Source organism: Mirounga angustirostris, unplaced genomic scaffold (assembly GCF_029215605.1).
Source record: "Mirounga angustirostris isolate CCGP_5_RB_7025 unplaced genomic scaffold, mMirAng1.0.hap1 SCAF_10, whole genome shotgun sequence".
In the NCBI taxonomy this organism is placed as follows: domain Eukaryota; kingdom Metazoa; phylum Chordata; class Mammalia; order Carnivora; family Phocidae; genus Mirounga; species Mirounga angustirostris.
The window spans coordinates 110,543,384-110,562,530 of NW_026991718.1; the positions used below are offsets into that span (position 1 = coordinate 110,543,384).

At 53.6% G+C, this 19,147-nt stretch overlaps 1 protein-coding gene across 1 annotated transcript; it reads right to left on the bottom strand.

Moving 5' to 3' along the window:
• Positions 1-816: 816 nt before the first annotated feature.
• BPIFB6 (BPI fold containing family B member 6) lies at positions 817-12,674 on the bottom strand. Its single transcript, XM_045886236.2, has 15 exons — positions 12,575-12,674; positions 11,186-11,285; positions 10,009-10,113; positions 9,390-9,539; positions 9,168-9,231; positions 8,673-8,733; positions 7,792-7,883; positions 6,848-7,024; positions 5,713-5,766; positions 5,167-5,340; positions 4,316-4,383; positions 2,850-2,895; positions 1,980-2,043; positions 1,467-1,543; positions 817-849 (listed from the first exon to the last, which is right to left on the bottom strand). The coding sequence occupies exons 1-15, from the start codon at positions 12,672-12,674 to the stop codon at positions 817-819; spliced, it is 1,365 nt and encodes a 454-aa protein (XP_045742192.2).
• Between the last annotated feature and the right edge of the window lie 6,473 nt (positions 12,675-19,147).

Sequence of the window (19,147 nt, forward strand, 5' to 3'; positions counted from 1 at the left end):
GTGAAGTGACCTGCCCAGGGCATACAGCAGCAAGGAGGCAAAGCCAGGATTTGAACGCAGGCAGACTGGCCCAAGAGCCCAAACTCCAATCCCAACCCTGTCCCCTCCCTGACTTGCCAGGTAGACTTGGACCAGTTGTTCTACTCGGAGCCTCAGTCTCCTCATCTGTGAAATGGGTACAGTTCTCACGTCCCTCACGTGTTGTGAGGATTGCAGGGGCTGACACAGGAGAGCTCCTGGAAGCACACTGAGCTTCTGCGGGCTCCCTGTGGATAGGGCCATCCTCAACACAAGATCTGGGGCAAGCAGCTGAGATGGGCTGAGAGGAGCTCTTCCACTTGCTCAGCTGTGTGACCTGGTGAGGGGAGTTGGCCCTGTGCCTCAACTTCCTCATCTGTAAAGTGGGAATGGCCATGTTTGCGTGGGTTATTGGGTGGATGAAATGAGATAGTACAAGTAAAGCCTGAAGCATGGCATTCAGCAGGCACTCTATATATGCCCATGCCTGCCCCCCAAGGCTGTGACCAGCGTCCCTCAGACCCCACGCTGGTCTTATACTCTAAAACCCACTGAAGGGGAAGAAAAGGCAGACGTCAATTTACTACAAATAAAGACATCGAACCATCAGATGTTCGTGAGGATCTTTCTCCTGTTTATTGTCAAGGCCCGGCCCAGGCCTGCCCGGCTCACTCCTTGTCAGAGGAGGTGGCCAGTCGTGGTAGGGGGGCCTGGCCCACCGGCTCCAGTTGGGGGCTCCTCCAGAGGGCGCAGGTGGGTGGTGGCGTGCGGGCAGCCAGAAGGCCAATCCTGCCCTGGTCATTTCAACTTCAAGTCCAGCACCAGGGCATTCTGGAAGGAAGCAAAGGGCCAGGTAGGGATGAGGGAACATCGTACAGGATGGTTCAGGCCAGTGGCCAGGAAATGGAAGCCAGGGTGGTGTGTAGGAGCAGAGGATAAACTAGACCTGCCTGTGGCCCTTTGCGTCTCTAAGTGTCCGTTTTCTCAGTGGTCAAGTGGGAACAGCGTCCCTACCTCCCAGAGTGGAGAGATCAAATGAGAAAAAAGTACATTTAATGCTCTCAGCACAATACTTGGCATGTAATGTAAAGCTAATATTTATTACACACTAACCGTATGCCTTTAGGTGAATTATCTCAATAGCTCTCTGAGGTGGATACACTCATATTATCATCCCTATTTTAAGCCACAGAAAAAGGTAAAGTAAGTTGCCCGAGATGCCAAAGAAGGAAAGTAGCAGGATTCAAGTTTCCTCCTGGGGAGCCCCTGGCCAAAGGAGGCCCACGTTCTGAGGGGCAGGGCCTTGCTCAAGAGAGCGACAGGATTGTACTGATGGCCGCTGCCCTCCTCAAGCCTCCTCCCTCCAGGCTGAGAGAGGCAGGCTTTTGCTCATCACTCATTGGCCAAAAGTATTGACTGACATGACTTTCCTTAGCTCCTTTCCTCACCTCTACTATGCCCAGCTCTGCCAGGTTGTAATCCATGTCCAGAAAGTCTGGAAGTGGGAGCCCGACTTGGAGTGCATCTGAGAAACACAGTAAGAGTCATTTTAGCTGACTGCCCTGCAGTTGATTGATTCCTCCTTACAGCCCCTCCTTGGCCGCCTGGAGCAGAGCAGTGGGAAATAGCACAGCGACTGGCTCACGACGTCTGCCAGCCAGCACGGGCATAGAGAACATAAGCCTGATCACCATGTGTTCACATCCCAGGTCTGGATCAAGATCTGACTCATGGTGTGGGCTCAAGGGCCAAGGGTCCCAAACTGTGCAAGGGGCCTTTGTCCCCAGGCAGGTGACATTAAGACTACATTAGCTTCAAAGACCTGGCAATAGCTATCCACTCCGTCTTAGCCTCCCTTATCTGGGACCGGTGAAGGGGCTCTGAGACCACCCAGGTGGCATCCCCTCCTGCTTATAGTCCGTGTTGACACCAGCAAAATCAAAGCCCCCTGGAGCCCTCACCATTGATGACTGGGAGGTACGCTTCTTGGAGATAATCAGTGATGAAGCCAGTCAACTTCTTCTCCTGGGGTTAAGAGAGAAGGAGAGAATACCCACATCCCATCATTCAATTCAACTCAATTCAACAGATTTTGGCAGCCCTCACTTCAACTGGGTCTGGGGACCACAAGAATGAATATTAGAGACATCAAATTGTCCACCTAGCAGCAAAACTGGGCAGGACCCTGTCTGACTGTAGGCTGATGCCTTATACCTCCACTTAGTTCCTGTTGAGTGACGTGTGGGCCTTGGGTCATGGGGCAGGCACGGAGGAATTCAGGACACAGGTGACCTGTGGACCCCATTTTGCTCCTACAGGAAGCTCAGTGGTTTTGATCAGTCTTTCATTCACTACCTCTCTGTACCTCAGTTTCCCCATCTGTGAAAGTAAAATATGATAGCACATATGCACAGGGATTCAGTGAGTTTGGGTAAAGCACAGAGCACAGCGTAAGTGCTCAGGAAGTGCTACTATTGTTATTATTATTATTGGTGCCCACTGGTCAGGTTCTGTCCTAGGCCTTAAAGCTACAGAGACTAGTAAAAAAGACAGCTGCGTCAACCAAGCCAGCCCAGGCTGCTGCTACGCACGACAGTGTTATTAAAATCAATCCAGGGAGATGTCCAGATTCTATCCAGAAAAGGAGGTGGACTCAGAGACGCTAAGTGACTTTCCCAAGGTCACACAGCAAGTCAGCTGCCCCAAGCCCCACAGTTAAGACGCTCTCTTCCCTCTGCCTCCATTTCAGGGGCCATCCCTGCAGTGTCAAGGGAGAATAGGCACAGTCTTGCCCTCAAACCAGACCAGAAAGAAGCACTGGAGACACTTACGTTGAAAGCACCAATCGATGAGGACTCCCGTGACAGGCTCAGTAATCTGCATGGGGTCGGGGTGCGGGGGACAAGGTGTGGGCAGGGCAGTCAGGGTCACTGTCCCTGGCCATGGATAAAGGGGATCTCAAACACCTACAAACCCTCCCTGATGCAGAAGTCCCTACACAGCCTTCAGGTGCTCTTAAGTCCCTGCTTGGATGCTACCCTATGATGGGGCACTCCTCACCTTTCATTACAGCCCATTTTGTTTCCTACAGCTCAAACCACTCCCTCTTCTCATTGGTTCTGACTCTTCCCTCTGGGACCCCCAGCCATGTCTATGCTCCTGCCCAAGGCCAGGCATGCAGAGGTTTGCTGCCCAACGAGTCAGCCCCAAATCCTTGCAGGACCCAGGATTAGGACCCTTCACGTGACCCCCTCCCCTGCACAGCCTCCAGTAAGCATTAATACATGATGGCACCAAAACAGGCCATGTGATGGTCATCTGGTGGCTTTATCTTCCCAAGTTTTATTCTCTATTCAGTAGCAGACCTCCCATTTTCCACTCTCATTCCAAGGCATACAGAGTCCCAGGGTGAGCACATGACCCAGACATGGCCAGTCAGAACGTTCTATCTCTGGCATCAGGGACCAGTGTCAAATTGGTCATGTGATCCATGCTAAACCAATGAGAAGTGGCCTTGATAATTGATAACTATTGGACAAGAGGGGGTTGGGGTCACTTTGCCACCACCTAGGGACAGGCTGCCTGAGAATTTAACCAACAAAATGGACAGCGAAGACCAAGGGAGGAGGGAGATCCTGAGGATTTTGTGCCAAGATCCAGCCATGCTTGAAATTAAGATCTACCCCTAGAGTTTTCAATTATGTGAGCCCAAAGATTCCCTTTTGGGCTTAAGCCAGTTAAGTTGGAATTGTCTCTGGCACTGAAAGAATCCTGGCCTAATACAAGTCAGATCAGAGATTAAGACAAACATAAAAGGTAATGAGGAAAAGTACGATATTGAAGTAGGATAATGAGTATAATGTATGGAGCCAGTGCCTCACATAGACAGAGCTCTATAAATGTTAGCTGTTATTAGTAGAAGGACAGGGTTCCAGGAGAAGGTGGCATTTGAGGTGGGTGCTGGGTGGCAGGTGGCATTTGGATGACATGGACAAAAGCTTATTAATGGAAAAGGGGACATGGTCCCATGATCAGACTCACTGTGCAAGAGCCTAGTGGAAGAGCAGGAGCAGGAGAATTTGAGAAGGGCCCTGAATGCCAGGCTAAGATTTGAGAAAAGATCATGCAGATAATGGGGAGCTATTGAGGATTCTAGAAAAGGGATAGTGACCAGAACAGTCTGGCAGTGTGGGCCATGCTGGATGGATCAGAGGGAGACCCTGAAGCAGAAAACCAAGTGCTGTTGGTAATGCCCATGTCGGGAACAGGGACACCAGCATGGGCATCAGACTCCTACCTGTCCAGAGAGGTGACCATTTGCAGACGATTCTCATGAACTGAGTACTGGATTTTCAGGTTGAAGTGCTGGCAGGTGGCAGATGGGGACAAAAGCAGGGAAAAGACAGTGGGTGCCCCATAAGGGCTTGTAAAACCAGGGGCTCCACCACCTTCCCAGCACTATTGCCATAGCAAAGCAGGGGTCTTCCTCTCTGCCCATTCCACCTTTGGGAACTGAATCTAGTAGTCTCCCCATGCCCCCAGCCCAGGTTCCTCAGCATCTCTGTACCTGCCCCAGGACCAGACTCTCAAAAATGTCTGGCACATTTGTAGGTCCTTGCACACACCACGTTATTGCTCCAGCCTTTGCACATCCTGTTATCTCTACCTGGAATGCCCCCTATCACCAGCATCAACCCTTTCTCTGGCCAGTCCTGCTCAACCTTCAAAACATAGCTCAGGCATCACCTCCTCTGGGAAGTCCTCTGTGATTTCCTCACCTAGATTTGAGATCTTTCTAGGCTCCCATATTCTCCTGGGTGAGCCCTTCTCAGCCTTTGTATATGCTAATGACTGTTGGAGGAAGGAAAGGAGGTAGAGAAGGAGGGAAGAAGAAAGGGAGGGAGGGAGGAGAGAGAAAGGAAGGAGTCAACTATTGACCCTCAGTTTGTTGATCTTTCTAGCCGTTCAAAGGTTCAGTGGCAGAGCCAAGGATCAGACATCAGGTGACAGCTCCCAGGACGTTAGGACCACATAATTGGGATTAATTAAGGATTTTTCAATCCATTACTTGGCTATCAACTAAAATCCTACACTCCAGCCTTGAATATCCATAAGGTGGGGCTTAAATAGGAAACAGATTCTACTCACACTTTCCAGGAGAAAGAGGGATACAGGAGCCTTGCCCCGCCGCTGAGCAGCAAACATCTCCAGGGTGCCATGGAGATGCAGCAGGCTATTGCCTGTCTTCATGGTGACCTTGGGGGGCTTGTTTATCCTGATCTGGGTCACCAAGGGCTTCGGCTTGGGATAGGCCTTAGCTACCTACAGAAACCAGGACATTCCCCTCAGGGCCCACCCTCAGATGGGTGGCTTCAGCTGAAACCAGGAGTCCATCATGAAATAGGTCCCTTGGACACAGGAAACATGACATGCAAGGGCAGGGATGTGTCTATCAGGAAATAAAAGAAACAAAACAAGCAGTCTGCTCTTTCTTATTGGACATAGGAAGTACAACTCACAAAAGCTGAGCTGTTTCTATGCTGGACCCAAAGAGTACTTTATGGAGAAGTTGGGATATTCCACATCAGACAAGGAAAATGTGACCTTGAAAAGCTGCCTCCCAAATCCCTTGTCCCTTCAACTGGAGAACAGGGCAGGGGAGATATGGGGATCATGGGCAGTTAGGGCACTCACTTTAGGGATGAAGCCAGCCAGTGTCTTCGTGGTTTGTGGGGGCAGCTGACCAATCTACAAAATAAAAGCAAGGTTAGGATTACTGAAGCCTTCCCCTGCCCTTCCTAACAGACACCTCCTCTGACTCTATAAGGTAAGCCCTCTGAGGTTCCCTCCAACATAATATTACCACTGTGATTAAGTAGATAAGGAGCTCCTGGGTAGCCCAGACTGTGGCTTACATGACCCAATGTCCACGGCTCTTAGCATAAGGTCAGACGCTGAGAAAATATTGGATGAAAAAGTGGCAGGCAGATGGGAGAATGGATGGATGTGATGGGTGAGAGGAAGGTGGGTGGATGGATTTGTGGGTGGATAGATGACTGGGGAAATGGATCAACAAATGAGTGCTGAATGGATGCATGGATGGATGGATGAGCACTTATGTAAGAGAATGAATAACAGATGGGCAGGTGGATGGGGTGGGTGGAGGGATGAAAGGAATGATGGAAGGGAGGATGGCTGGGTAAGAAGATATGGAATGGTCTGATAAATGAATGGGAAAGTGGATAAATAATGGATTGATAGGTGGGAGGATGGATGAGAAGGTACATGGATGGATGGTGGGTGCATGGATAGGAGGATGAATGGATGGATCCGTGGTGATGGATGGAAGGATGGATGAATGGAGAGATGAGTAGGAGGATGGATAATGGAGAGTTGAGTGGGTAGATGGGTGTTTGGGTGGTGAAGGATGGATGTATATACTCACTTATTCAGTAGTACCAGACCCTGTTCTAGGTGTGGATAATATGAAGGGTGGATGGATGGTAGCTGGAAGGATAGAGTCAAGGGCATGAATACATGATAGCGAGATGGACAGACAAGTGGCTGATGACTGGATAAAAAAGGGTGGATGGATGGCCAGTGCATGAGATTTGTAGGTTGATGGATAAATACCTGGTTGCATGGACAGTTGGATGGATGGATGAGTAGATGGTGGTTACATGGACAGAGAGATGGTGAGTGCTGGGGCAAACTGATGATAGAAACCCAAATCAGTCCCAGCATCTCCAGTCTTGGTGCTGTCCACAGCCCCAGGATAATTCTCAGAACAGACACACCAAGCAGGGACTGTCATTACAGGGCAGCTCACCTTCATATCACGGACATTCACATCGAAGGACTTCTGCAGAAGGGCCAGCTCTGCGGTGAGGAAGGCGGCCGAGAGCAGCAGCTGTGAGGAGCCTTCAGCATAGCCCTCAGGGAACTCGAAGGCCTCCCCAGCATCAGCAAGCTGGATGGTGTTGCCCTCTCGCTGCTGCACCGTAGGCTTGGGACAGCGGGGAGAGAGATGCTCAGCCTTGGCCGTGAGCTCAGCCACGGCTGGAGACAAGACTCTGTCCTCCAAACTAAGTGGCGCTCAAAACCAGCTCCCAACTCAGCAAGTCACTCGATGGTAGAGCCAAGAGCAGGCTATCCTCCCAGTGTATAGATGGGTAAACTGAGGTCCGTGAGGATAAGGGAATCAGTCACTGAGCCATGGGTAACCCCAGTTAATCTGACTGAGAGTTGGAGCAGCTCAGCGTTCTGTTTATTCTCAGAAGGAGGTAAGTGGCAAACAATGCAGGGCCTGAAAGATCCACACTGGAGGAAGACTTCCCAGGGAGATGATGTTGTGGGATTTTTCTTCCCATTCCTGGAAGAGGCATCTCACCTGTCACCTGGAGTTCTGAAGACCTGGCTGAGGACCCAACTCCACCACAAACTCACAGTGAGACCCTAGCCAAGTCCTGCCTCCCCCCAGGCCCCAGTGTTCCCATCGGTACAACTGGGTGAGCCACTCATTGGGAGAAGCAGACAACCTTGGCGAAGGTGTGAGTGTGGGGTCAGCGGTCCTGGAAGTCAGCTTAGGACTCAGGGTTCATATTGAGAGCAGAAAGAGAAAGAAAGCTTCAGTGTCAGGAAACACTCTCATGGTGGGCTTGGTCTGCCAGGGCCTGAGGGACCCTCCCACCCTCCGCACTCCAGTCCAGCCACCTCCCTGGCAGAAGCAGGCTCGTGAGAACCCCAGTCCCCTGGTGGCCCCCTGGCACTTACACCGAAGTCCACTTGGATGTAGCTGGCCGTGGTGGTCGGTATGGACGTCAGGACATATTTGACTGTGCCCATCTGACCCACGGGCATGGGGGCTGTGCAAGAGGGGGTTCTATTCAGAGAGCCGCCAACTGGGGGCAGGTCATAGATGCTGGCCCCAGCCACCTGCTACCTGAGCTGGCCGGGGTGCCAGGAAACCTGGCCCTCTGTGTGACCCAAGGCAAGTTGCTTAGCCTCTCTGGGCCTCAGTAATTTCATCTGTAGAATGGAGGCAGCACTGGCTGGCCTGGAAATCCCACTCCCTCACATCACTCTACAGGCACAGAGCTCGAGAGTTTCCTGAGAGGTGTTGTGGCTCAGTTCCCACAATAGACTGGCGCGATCAGGATTCTTGGCTCTGTTTTACAGATGCACAGACTGAGGCTCAGAGGAGTAAAGTGAACCAGGCCACGCTGCTGAGCACATGAGCCAGTTTTCTTCATTCCCAGCCATTGGGTTTTCCTCTCACCCCACTAGGGAACCCTATGAACCCCGAGATCACAGAGGCAGTAGATCCCCTTGACAAAGGGAAGAGTCAGGTGTCATCACTATAGGATTACTATTCAGGGTGCAAGGTTTCTAGACGAGCCCACCAAGGCTGCTGTCCTTGGAGTCTGGAGGTCACGTATAGAACATTGGATGGAGGACTAAGACAAAAACCCAGAGTCCCTCAGAGCCTCAGGTTTCCCATCTGGACAGTCGGGGGCTGGACAGACACCGCAACCTTAGACCTCCTCAGTCCCAAGGCTGGGCTTGGAGCAGGTGCTTGAATGGGGAGTGGAGGCTTCCAAACCCAGCCATCCTGATGTCCTATGTGGGAGCGAGGCATGGCTGGGGCCACTCACCATTCAGATTGGCCCACTTCCTGTTCACATACACCAGGACCGCGTCGATGGCTGGACACATCTGGAAGCAGAGAAGGTGCTGGGCTGAGGGGCCGCTGCATGGAGGGTCTCACTCCTCACAGCTGAATGGTACTCCATGGGGAGACCCAAAAGCCCTGGAGGGAGAGGGACTGGAGAGGAAACCGAGGCCACAAGTCACACAGAAAGTCAGTGGCAGGACCTGGACTAGAATCCAGAGCTGCTGACCACAGCCTGCAAAATCAGCAGGGACTCGTTCCCCAGCAAATGGTAATCATTCCTCCTTCTGTGCTCATGGCAGACATCACTAGATGATCAAGGCACTTTCTCCTCCTGAGCCAGCCACAGCCTTGGAGTCCTCCTCAGCTGTGGGGTCAGTCAGTCAGGGTCACACCCGAGAGAAAACGCTCTTGCCAGCCCTGGTCTGAGCACTGCCACGGATGCAGATGCGGGTGGAGGTTTGCTCTGGGCACTCACCAGGCTCGGAAGAACTTTGTGCAGGGTGCTGTCCAGGAACTTGTTGACAACCTTAGGCAGCATGCTGGACACAGAGGATGGCGACAGGGCACAGATGGCAGGCAGGTAGGCATAGGACATACAGGGACACGACAAAGGAAATGCAAGGGCTCAGGGTGTGGGATGCTGGGCAGGGGTGGCAATGTGGACCCCACCCACCTCCCCAGCCATAGAGCCCCTCACTTGCTGGGCAGGTTGGTCTTCACGCTGACCAGGATGATCTCACAGCCCTCGCTCTTAAACATGGGGAGGCCCGTTTCCTCATCCTGCAGAAGCCGGTTGGTGGCTGTGATGTTCAGAGCCACGATGATCTCCATGTTCCCACCCATGAAGCTGGAGGGGCGGGTAAGCAGGCATCATGGGCATCTTGGCCCCTGTGGCCACTATCCCTGGCTCCTCTGTGCTCTCAGTCTCAGCAGCTCAGGGAGGAGGAAAGGGTGAGGCACCGCCCCCACAGGACAGAAAAGAGGATGGGACCTGCCCAAGGTCCCAAAACCAGTCTTTCCTGTTCCCTCTTGCTTTGGGGAACTCCTACACATCCTTTAAAACCCTTCTCAGCATCATTACCTCCCCAGAGCCTCTTCTGATTGCCCTCACACTGTTGGGCTTCCTCTGTCCTAGGCTAATCACTCAGTCTGTGATCGTCTGTGCTCAGGTCTGGTTCCCACCAAATGTAGGAATCAAATATGCACCATCTCAGAGCACAGCACCCAGGTGGTTCACAGTGGGTACTCAATAAATGACACGTAAGAGTAAGACAAGGTCATCCTCCTCCCTCCCTCCCCTCCTCTGCCATACTCACCTCTTGCCAGTGATGGTCATGCCGGTGGACACACATTGGAAAATGCCCACCCCAGGGATGAAGTTCAATGTGATGACAGGCAGCTGCACATCCTTCACTTTCAGACTGGGAGGGGACAGACATCCACAGCAATGAGAACCGGACAGTTGAGACCCAGGCGCCCTTAATCCATTCCTCCACCACCTTGCTGGGAACTCTTGGGTAAATCCCCCATCCCATGCCACAGGGATAAGCCTGTCTCATGGGGCCATTGTGAAATGCAAAGGCTGAACACAAATCAGTTTGTACACAGAAGTACTTGTCATGTGTGAGTTGGGACACTTGGCTGTGTGATCTTGGGCTGCACCCTTCCCCTCTGGGGGCTTCAGTTTCCCCACTGGCAGAATGGGGAGGTTTGCTTAGATCAGGGTTTGTTAACGGTGCCACTGTTGACATTTTGGGCAGAATAATCTTTGTTGGGGGGGGGGGGGGCGGTCCTGTGTCTCGTAGGATGTTTAGCAGCATCCCTGGCCTTTACCCACCAGAGGCACAAGATGCATCTCGGTCCACCCACTCCAGCAAGCTGTGATAACCAAAAATGTTTCCAGACATTGCCAAATGTCCCTTGGAGGCAAAATCACCCATGGTTGAGAACCACCGGTCGAGATCCAGGATAACAGAGATGTGGCATATCGAACAACCCCCTACCCATTGCTGACCTGAGCTCTCGGCAGGTATTGCTAATTGACCACAGTCTATTTTCCGCTCAGTGCAGAGTGCTCAGAGCCCACCCTCCCCAGAACATCCTTCCAGGCAGCCCCCACCAATCAAGCCCATAGGGCACTTGCAATGGAACCAATTTGCCTCGTCGTTAGATGGTGGCTGATACCTTTCTGCCTCTGGCATTTGAGAACTTTTCGCGTGCATTCAGTGAGCCCCTGCTGCATGCCGGGAGTTGGAGTTTGACTTCTCAACCTCACTTCCTCCACCCAGTGACCCTGCTCATGAGACTCAGCAATTGTCTCCAGTGGATGAGTGAGGTCCAGGCAGGAGCAGTGACCTACCCGAGGTCATAGAGCAAAGCCAGGAAGAGACCCCAGGCCCTGCCCCAGCTCTCCCTCGTGCCCTCTCAGGTCCTGGTCACAGCATTCCCCACCACCCTCTGCCCCGCCACCCCTGAGGCCCCTCCCCTGCTCACTTGGTGATGCCCTTGATGGGTTTCACCCCCGGCCGATTCTTGCCCGCCTCAGCTGCCATCTCTTCCAGGATGTGGCTCTCATCCATGGCGTTCTGCACCTCTGGAAGGGGGGTGGTGGTGTCCAGAGAGATACTTAGCTGGGCCCCCCACTACTTTCCTGCCCAGGGCCACCTCTCAGGCATCCCAGGCACAGGCCACTCACAAGTGGCACCACCCTGTGCCCATAGTCCCTGCGCCCCACCCTGGGCTGGGTGAGCCAGGGACCCAGAGAGGAGTCACGTCTGGCCCCTGCCCTCCTCCAGCCTCATGGGGGAGACAGTCACCAGCACTGACAGTAACAAGTGACAAGAGCCATAATACGCAGACAGCTGGAGGAACCACAGGAGGGGTTTGGGCCAGGAAGAGAAGAGCTAGGGAAGGCTTCCAGCAGGAGGCGGCATATCAGTTGGTCCTTGAAGGAGGGATAGGAACTTTCACCAGGAAGCAAAGATGTAAAGAAGGCTAGTCCACGAAAAATGCAAAAGTGGAGAAGCAGGGAAGAAGGCTACATGGAGAGTCAAGAGTGAGAAATTCAGCAGGGCTGGAGGGTGGGGAGGGACATGACAGGGATGGAGCAGTTTGCAGGGGGCAAATCATGGGGGTCCGAACCCCAAGCTAGAGTGCTGACTTTATCCTGTGGCCCAGCCACTCTCAAAGCTGCATGACTAGGGAGCTCTGAGAGCTTGTTGAAGATGCAGATGCCGCTGGTTCCCTGGGCCTGGAGGCCCCCACCCCTGAATGGCACCGTGCCAGAAACACCTGCACAATGGTCAAAGGCCGATTCCCAGAGAGGGGACAAATACCAACCCCGAGGAACTGTCATCAGCCCTTTGCACCAGCACGTGACTTCATTTCCCCTAAAGTCGTGGAGCTAGGAGGTGGCAAATAACTTTTACCAAAGGCCCTCCAGGAGATTGTAATCTCACATTTCATGGTAAGGACTGGTCGCCCTATTTCACATTTCTTTACATTTTACATTGACAGATGAGCGGACTGTAACACAGAGCAGTAAGTCCCTGCCCAAGGTCACACAGCAAATTGTTAGCAGAGCTGGAATTTGGCTCCGGTCTGTCTTCCTCACAACCCGCTTATGGCCCCCAGGCCTGCTATCAGGGCCAGGAGAGGCTCCGGGAAAGCAGGGTTTCCAGCTCTGCCTCCAACTTGTGGAGGGACCTTGGACAAGTCACCCTATTTTCTCTGGGCCTCAGTTTCCTCCTCTGTAAAACGGAGGAATAATATCATTGCTGCTAACTTTATTTTGAGGATCATGGGATGCTCAAAGCCATGCAAACAGGAGCGGTCACCACCTACCACCTGCCCCCAGCCCCGTGCCCGAGCCCACCAGCTCACCGTGGTTCATGATGTCCATGCCCAGCCGCAGCAGTGCCCCGGGGTCAGCTCGGGTGTGGGTCAGCAGGCCGCAGAGTGCCAGAAACAGGATCCGCAGCATGGCTCCACCTGTGCCATGGGGCCAGAATTGGGCGCAGCCCCCCTAGGCCCTGGGTCCTCTGGGGACCTCCCATGCTCCAGAAGAGAACAGGCACCCTGGATGGTCTTGGGGGACTGGGAGCCTTTGAACTCCAGTCAGTTCAGCAAACCTCATTACTGACTTCCAGAGGGGTCGAAGAGTGTCCAGATTAAACACAGGACTTTGGGGGCACCCCAGGAAGGTCACTTCCCTTTTCTAAGCCTCAGTTTCCCCATCTGTGAGCATGATGGGTTCTGACCAGCCAGCATTATGGGGTTGGTGGGAGGTTCAGCTGCTGTTTTTCATAAGTTCAAGGGCAGCTCAGCGCCAGGCAATGCTGGGGCCGCAGAGGGGACTGGGAATGGGGGAGCCCTCTGCTCCCCCCACCCTGACATTACAGCCAATGGCATCCCCCACCTCCTCCAGCTCAGTCTCACTTCCAGAAATCTCAACTCACAGCTCCTTAAGGCCCCTTGAGATATTATCACACCAGAAGGGAAACTGAGGCACACCAAGATCTCATAGACAGTGAGTAGAGAACTGAATAAGGACCTCCCCGGGCCCTTCAAGGTTTCCAGAAAAGCCTCACCCCAACTGGACCCCCAGAAATCCCTCCTTCTTACTTACCGAGAGCTGAAATTCTCCTGAGCAGAGGCCAAGGGTTTATTTCAGGTTTGAGCTGCGGCTGAAAAGAATTAAGGAGGGACCACGGGACCTGGCCTGTGTCACCCAGAGAGGGGGAGTTCCAGCTGGACTCCTGCTAACAGCAGGCTTGGCCACTGGGGGCTCCACGCACCCACAAACAGAGATGGGTGCCTACCGGGGCTGCCTCCCCAACCAGAGCCCATACTTTCATTCATTCATTCGCCTCACATTTACTGAGTGCCTACTATGTGCCAGGCAGACCAGGCCACAAGGTACACATGGCAGAGATGGTCCTGCTCCTCCTGAATCTTAAAGAGAAGCAATAAAATGGGATAGAGTGTGTGCATGCGTGTGTGTGTGTGTGCGTGCGCGTGCACGCCTGCATGCACACACGGGCCTGCATGCTCACCCGGGGCATGAGGGCTGGGGTGGTCAGAGAAGGACCCTCTGAGAAGGAGATATTTAGGCTGAGATCTGAAGGATGAGAAGCAGCTAGCTTTTAAAAAGCCAGGAAGACCATTCAGGCCTACAATCAATATTTGCTAAATGAAAGTGTGAGCTCTTTCTCTGTCATTCAATTTTTAAAGATCTATTTGGGCTTAAACATAATCCGTTTTAGTGTTTCCTCGACCTCTGTAGACACACACACTCATGTGCCATGGGCATGTGTGGGATACATGCATGCCCAATGCCAAGCCTCTTTGAAAATCCCCAGAGGTACTGTGAAGTTCAGTGTCCCAGGGTGACAGAGCTGGGAGGGGCTTGGTGAAGGTCACCTCCGGCTGCAGCCCTATCTCCCAGCCCCAAGACAGCACCACCTCAGTCTCCCCATGCCCAGGCCAGAGCTATTGCCAGGTATTAGGGCTACTCTGGTAGGGGATGCCTGGGTGGTTCAGTCGGTTAAGCATTTAAGCACCTGCCTTCAGCTTGGGTCATGATCCCAGGGTCCTGGGATTGAGTTTCACATCGAGTCCCTCATCGGACTCTCTGCTCAGTGGGGTGTCTGCTTCTCCCTCTCCCTCTGTCCCTCTCTTCCACTTGTGCTCTCTCTCGTGCATGCTTTCTCCCTCTCAAATAAATAAAGAAAATCTTTAAAAAAAAAAAAAAAAGGCTACTCGGGGGATAAGCAGCTTGGAGTAACAGGGTCGTGTGAGTGTTTCTGGGACAGTCAATGCCAGGTTTTGTTTCTGGCTTTGCTTGTCCTTTGCCTAGGCTGTTCCTCCTTCTTAGAATGCCCCCCCCATCCACAGCCTGCTCATCCCTCAAGTCCTAATTTCAGCCTTTGCCTCCTCTACCAGGAAGCCTCTCTCAATCCCCAACTACCCCCAGTCTCAAAGATCACAGTTTGAACTTGACTGTATTCTTAATCCATCCCACCCAAGATGAGTGTCTCCTGCTGTCTCCACCCCATCCTTTGCTCACACGTTTTCCTCCACCTGAAGTCCCTTCCTCCCTCTCTCTGCCAGGCAAATGCCTAGATGCCGACTCCCTGTCCCGGTTGCCCCAGCTTAGCTCTGAGCTCCTGCGAAGCAGGACCTCCATGATCTTCCCTCAGCCTCAGTTGGAGCCCAAGGAGACCCCTCAGATCTTCTGTCTCCATCTTGCCTAAGTCCTGCAGCATCTGAAGATTTCAGTGGTTTCCTACCAGGTGGGGGCCACCAGGCGGGGATCAGGACATAGATCCAAGCCCTGACCCTGCCACTCACTTGCTGTGTGATCTCAGGCAAGTCCCTTCTCCTCTCTGGCCTCAGTGTTCTCATCTGTAAAATGACAGGGCTAGGGCGCCTGGGTGGCTCAGTTGGTTAAGCGGCTGCCTTCGGCTCAGGTCATGATCCTGGAGTCCCTGGATCGAGTCCCGCATCGGGCTCCCTGCTCGGCAGGGAGTCTGCTTTGCCCTCTGACCCTATCCCCTCTCATGTGTTCTCTCTCATTCTCTCTCTCTCAAAATAAATAAATAAAATTTAAAAAAAAATGACAGGGCTGGAGAAGACACTATCTGGGGAGAGTTCCACGCATGGGGCCTGTCCTTACCTTGCTGAGCCCAGGGATGTCCTGCAGATGACTAACCTCTGCCTCCTAACCCTGGGACGAGAAAGTCCTTATATTCAGGAACCTGATGAGCTGTTTGGGTAATTAAGGGTTTAATAAGGCCCAGATAATTATCTAGCGGCCCGAAGAGCAGAGCCCCGACGCTCACGTGATGCTTCAGTCTGTTCCAATGTCAATAACACAGAGGAGGAGAGTGGCTGGGGAGCCTGGGTGCTGCACGAGGGTGGGCGCTGGGGCGGGGAGGATGCGGTCGCCTTAGCCGGCCTCAGGGCTCACACTGCCCCCTCCCCTGCACGCAGCGCCTCCCACCAGGTTGGACACATAGTTGGCACTCATCTGTTTCTTCTACATCCATTGAGAACCTACTGTGTGCCGGGCCTGCGCAGGGCACTAGGGGTGCTGCATTGAACAAGGCTGTTAGGGTTCCTCCTGGAGCCTACAGGGGGAGATGGACGTGCCACAAATCAACAGTCACAGAGCCAGGTCATTCCTGGGGAGGTACGAGTAGTGGAAGCCGCTGAACCAGAGGGACAGGATAGGAAGGGAAGCAAGGGGTTGACGTTAGAGCCGAAGATTCCTGGAGCAGAGGGTGTTGGAGCCGATGCCCGAGGCATGAGGTGTTTCAGGCCGGTGCCGGCACGTGCAAAGGCCTGGCAGACATCGCTGGACCACCTGAGATGCACACAGGGCACCAGGGGCTAACAGCCCCATGGGGGATCCTCAGAAGGACCCTCCTGGAGGAAATGCCAGGAGCTGGTAAATAGCAGGTGAGCTTCTCTCAAGGTCCGAATCTGGGACAATGAGGGCAGGGTGATCCCAGGGCCACACTCAAGCCGGCCACGGAGCTGGGGCTGGAACTCGGGCTTGGGTGTCCAGCCTCTCATGTGCTTTCCACGATGCCTTAGGAGGCCTGGCTGGGGTGATGGCAAGTCCCGAGGGGCTGCTGGAGGACTGAGGTTTTCCTCATCTGCCCCACAGGGAGCTCAGAGCTCTGGAAGATGGAGGAAGCCACTGGGACCCCTGAGGCCAGAGGGGGCAAGGGCCTGCCTGAGGTCAGTGGGAATGAAGCCAGGTGGGGACAGGAGGAGAGAAGGTCCTAGGTCGGCCCAGCCAGTCTCTATCCTGATCTGAGCCCTGAGCTGGAGGAGCCAGTCCGCAGATAGCATCGTTTTATCGCTGCTGATCCGCCCCTGACAGAGGGACAGACAAACCTCACCTCCTCCTCCCGAGTGCAAATCTCTCCCAGTGTGGCTCAAGTCAGCCGGCTCTCCCTGCCTCCCCACCAGGGCCGTCCTGGGTACTGTGGGGAGAGCAGGGAGGCAGGAAGGACATGGTGGGGAGGCTGGAGAAACCTCCTGGCCTAGGTTCAGAGCTCGGGGCCCCGGACTGGCCACTGCCCTCGCAAGCTATGTGACCTTGAAATGCTGTTTCATCCTCTCTGTCATGAGGGAGGAGAATAACAATAGGCTTTCTGAGAGGGAAAAGGACATTCACGCCAACCCCTATTGCCCTAAGCTCAAAGTCAGTTGGTCGTAACCAAGCTCTAATGGCCAGAGGGGAGGCAAGCTCCCTAAAAATAAAATTACTGTGAGGAAACAGTCTTTCCTGGGGCCTTGGGTCACCACACGGCTTCAGGGTCCCCGGGGGAGGCCTGGTCCAGCACGTTTGCGGCCGGACCTGCTGTCGGCACTCTGACCCAGCTAGCATTCTGCTGGCGGTAGTAGGGACACGAGGACACATTTCCTGTGCCTGTGACCAGAGCCCGGCCTCGGGCTAAGTGTTTGACCTGCACTAGAGCATTTAAACCTTAGGACTACCCTATGAGATGAACACTTTGACAATTTTCTCCATTTTACAGGTAGAGAAACTGAGGCTCAAGGTCAAGTCACTGGGTCAAGGTCATACAACAAGTGATGGCACAACCAGGAGCTGAGTCTGGATCTAAGGGACTCCAGATCCCAAGCCAAGACTTGCCAAAGCGCACCACCCAAGAGGGCTCCTGCCTGACAGCCTGACCTCCCTTCCCCGCACCCCAGCATTGTCTGTCTGGTCCTTACAACACCCACCCCACCAGCGCTGCAAATTCAGCCATCCTCCGGGACCCGCTGTTGCTGCTTCCCCCAGGGAGCCCTCCTAACCCCTTTCCTCCCCCTACCTCTCTGACACTGAAGACAGGGCCAGTCCTGAAGCTCCATGCCATCTTTCCCCTTCCCTGCAGACGCTGTGGGGACCCAACAAAGGGGACTCCCACACCTACCCATGGGAATGGGTCTCCACATGGCTTCCTGGGGCTGGGGACTGGGGCAAGCCTGGGCCAGCATTTACACGTGTGAGCAGCTCACTAAGCACACATTTATGTGCACTTGCCGTGTGCTGAGCTCCGTGAGGGAAACCACAGATACCAACAACCGTGGTCTGAAAGTGAAGGACATCAGAGACACCGGGGCCAAAGGGTGTGGGCGTGGCCAGGGGAGCCTGCTTTGGAGCTGGTTGACAGGGGCAAACCGATTCAGGTTAAGGTTTCCTGGGGGAGAAAGAGCAAGGGCAAAGACTTAGAGAGCAAGAGTGCAAGGTGTGCGTGCATGGGGGTGGGCGGGGAGGTGGGGCGCGGAGGGGGCTAATCTGTGAAGGGGCCAGACCTGAGAGGAGGCGGGCCTTGCCTTCTCCACCCCATGTGTCCGGAGCCGTGACTGCCCCCTTCTCTGAATGCATCCTTGCAGTCTCATCCTATGATAAACTATTTTTTTAATGTTTCATTTATTTATTCATGAGAGTCAGAGAGAGAGAGACAGAGAGACAGAGGCAGAGGGAGAAGCAGGCTCCCCACCTAGCAGGGAGCCCGATTCGGGACTCCATCCCAGGACCCTGGGATCATGACCTGAGCCGAAGGCAGATGCTTAACCATCTGAGCCACCCAGGTGCCCTCATCCTATGATAAATGAGGGAATTCAGTGCGTTCCCTTCAGAGTGAGTGTGATGTTAACCCTTCTCAGCTGCGGGTGTTTGGATCTCTGGACTGACCACTTAACTAGATGGATCCTGGATCCTGAGCTCACAATCTGGTCCTAAGTTATTACCTTTCTCTTCTGGCTGGCTCTGTATCTTAAAAATTTTTGTCTTTCTCATATTCCAAATCACCTCGCCTCAGGCTAAGCCTATATTAAGTACCAATAAAAGTAGGATTAATGAATGAATGAACTAAGCAACCAAATGAAATAAAAATCGTGCTGTCCTGAATACAGCCACAAGGTTGGATGTTACAGCCGGGCCCTCAGAGCTGCTCACACCCCCCCACCCCCCACCCCCCCACCAACCACCCAGACTCTGGGTTTGCTCCAGGCCTCTCAGCCTGTCACACTGAGACTTCAGGGTGAGCCCCTAACCCTTAGACGGAGAGGGGCTAGGGTCACACTGTACCAAAGGCTGAGGGTGGGAATTCAGGCACCTTTTACCCCCAGAGAAACATAAACAGAACGTGAATCCTGTATATCTAGGCAGGAAGGAACACTCTGTCTGGCTAAGAGCTTAGCTTATCAAGGGAAGAAAATCACACAGCTTTGGCTTGCCAGGGTTCACGTCCCTTGGTCTTCCTTAGGCCATCTTGTTGTGCATGAGCCTCGGAATGCAGAGAACTTTCAGCGGCAAAGGACTGAGACTTGCTTTGTGAGGCCACAGGCCCAGGAGGCAGGCCCCCTCCTTCCTACAGACACTTGCCTGTGGTCCGAGTAAGCCCAAGGCAGAGACGCTGTCCGAGAAGGCAG

Excerpts from the sequence above, each read along its gene's own strand:
- BPIFB6 (XM_045886236.2), bottom strand. The coding sequence starts at position 12,674 with ATGCTGCGGATCCTGTTTCTGGCACTCTGCGGCCTGCTGACCCACACC. Across the intron at positions 10,114-11,185 it reads CCCATCAAGGGCATCACCAA|TCTGAAAGTGAAGGATGTGC; the intron begins GTGAGCAGGGGA and ends GTCCCCTCCCAG. Across the intron at positions 5,341-5,712 it reads TGGCTGGCTTCATCCCTAAA|GTAGCTAAGGCCTATCCCAA; the intron begins GTGAGTGCCCTA and ends TGGTTTCTGTAG.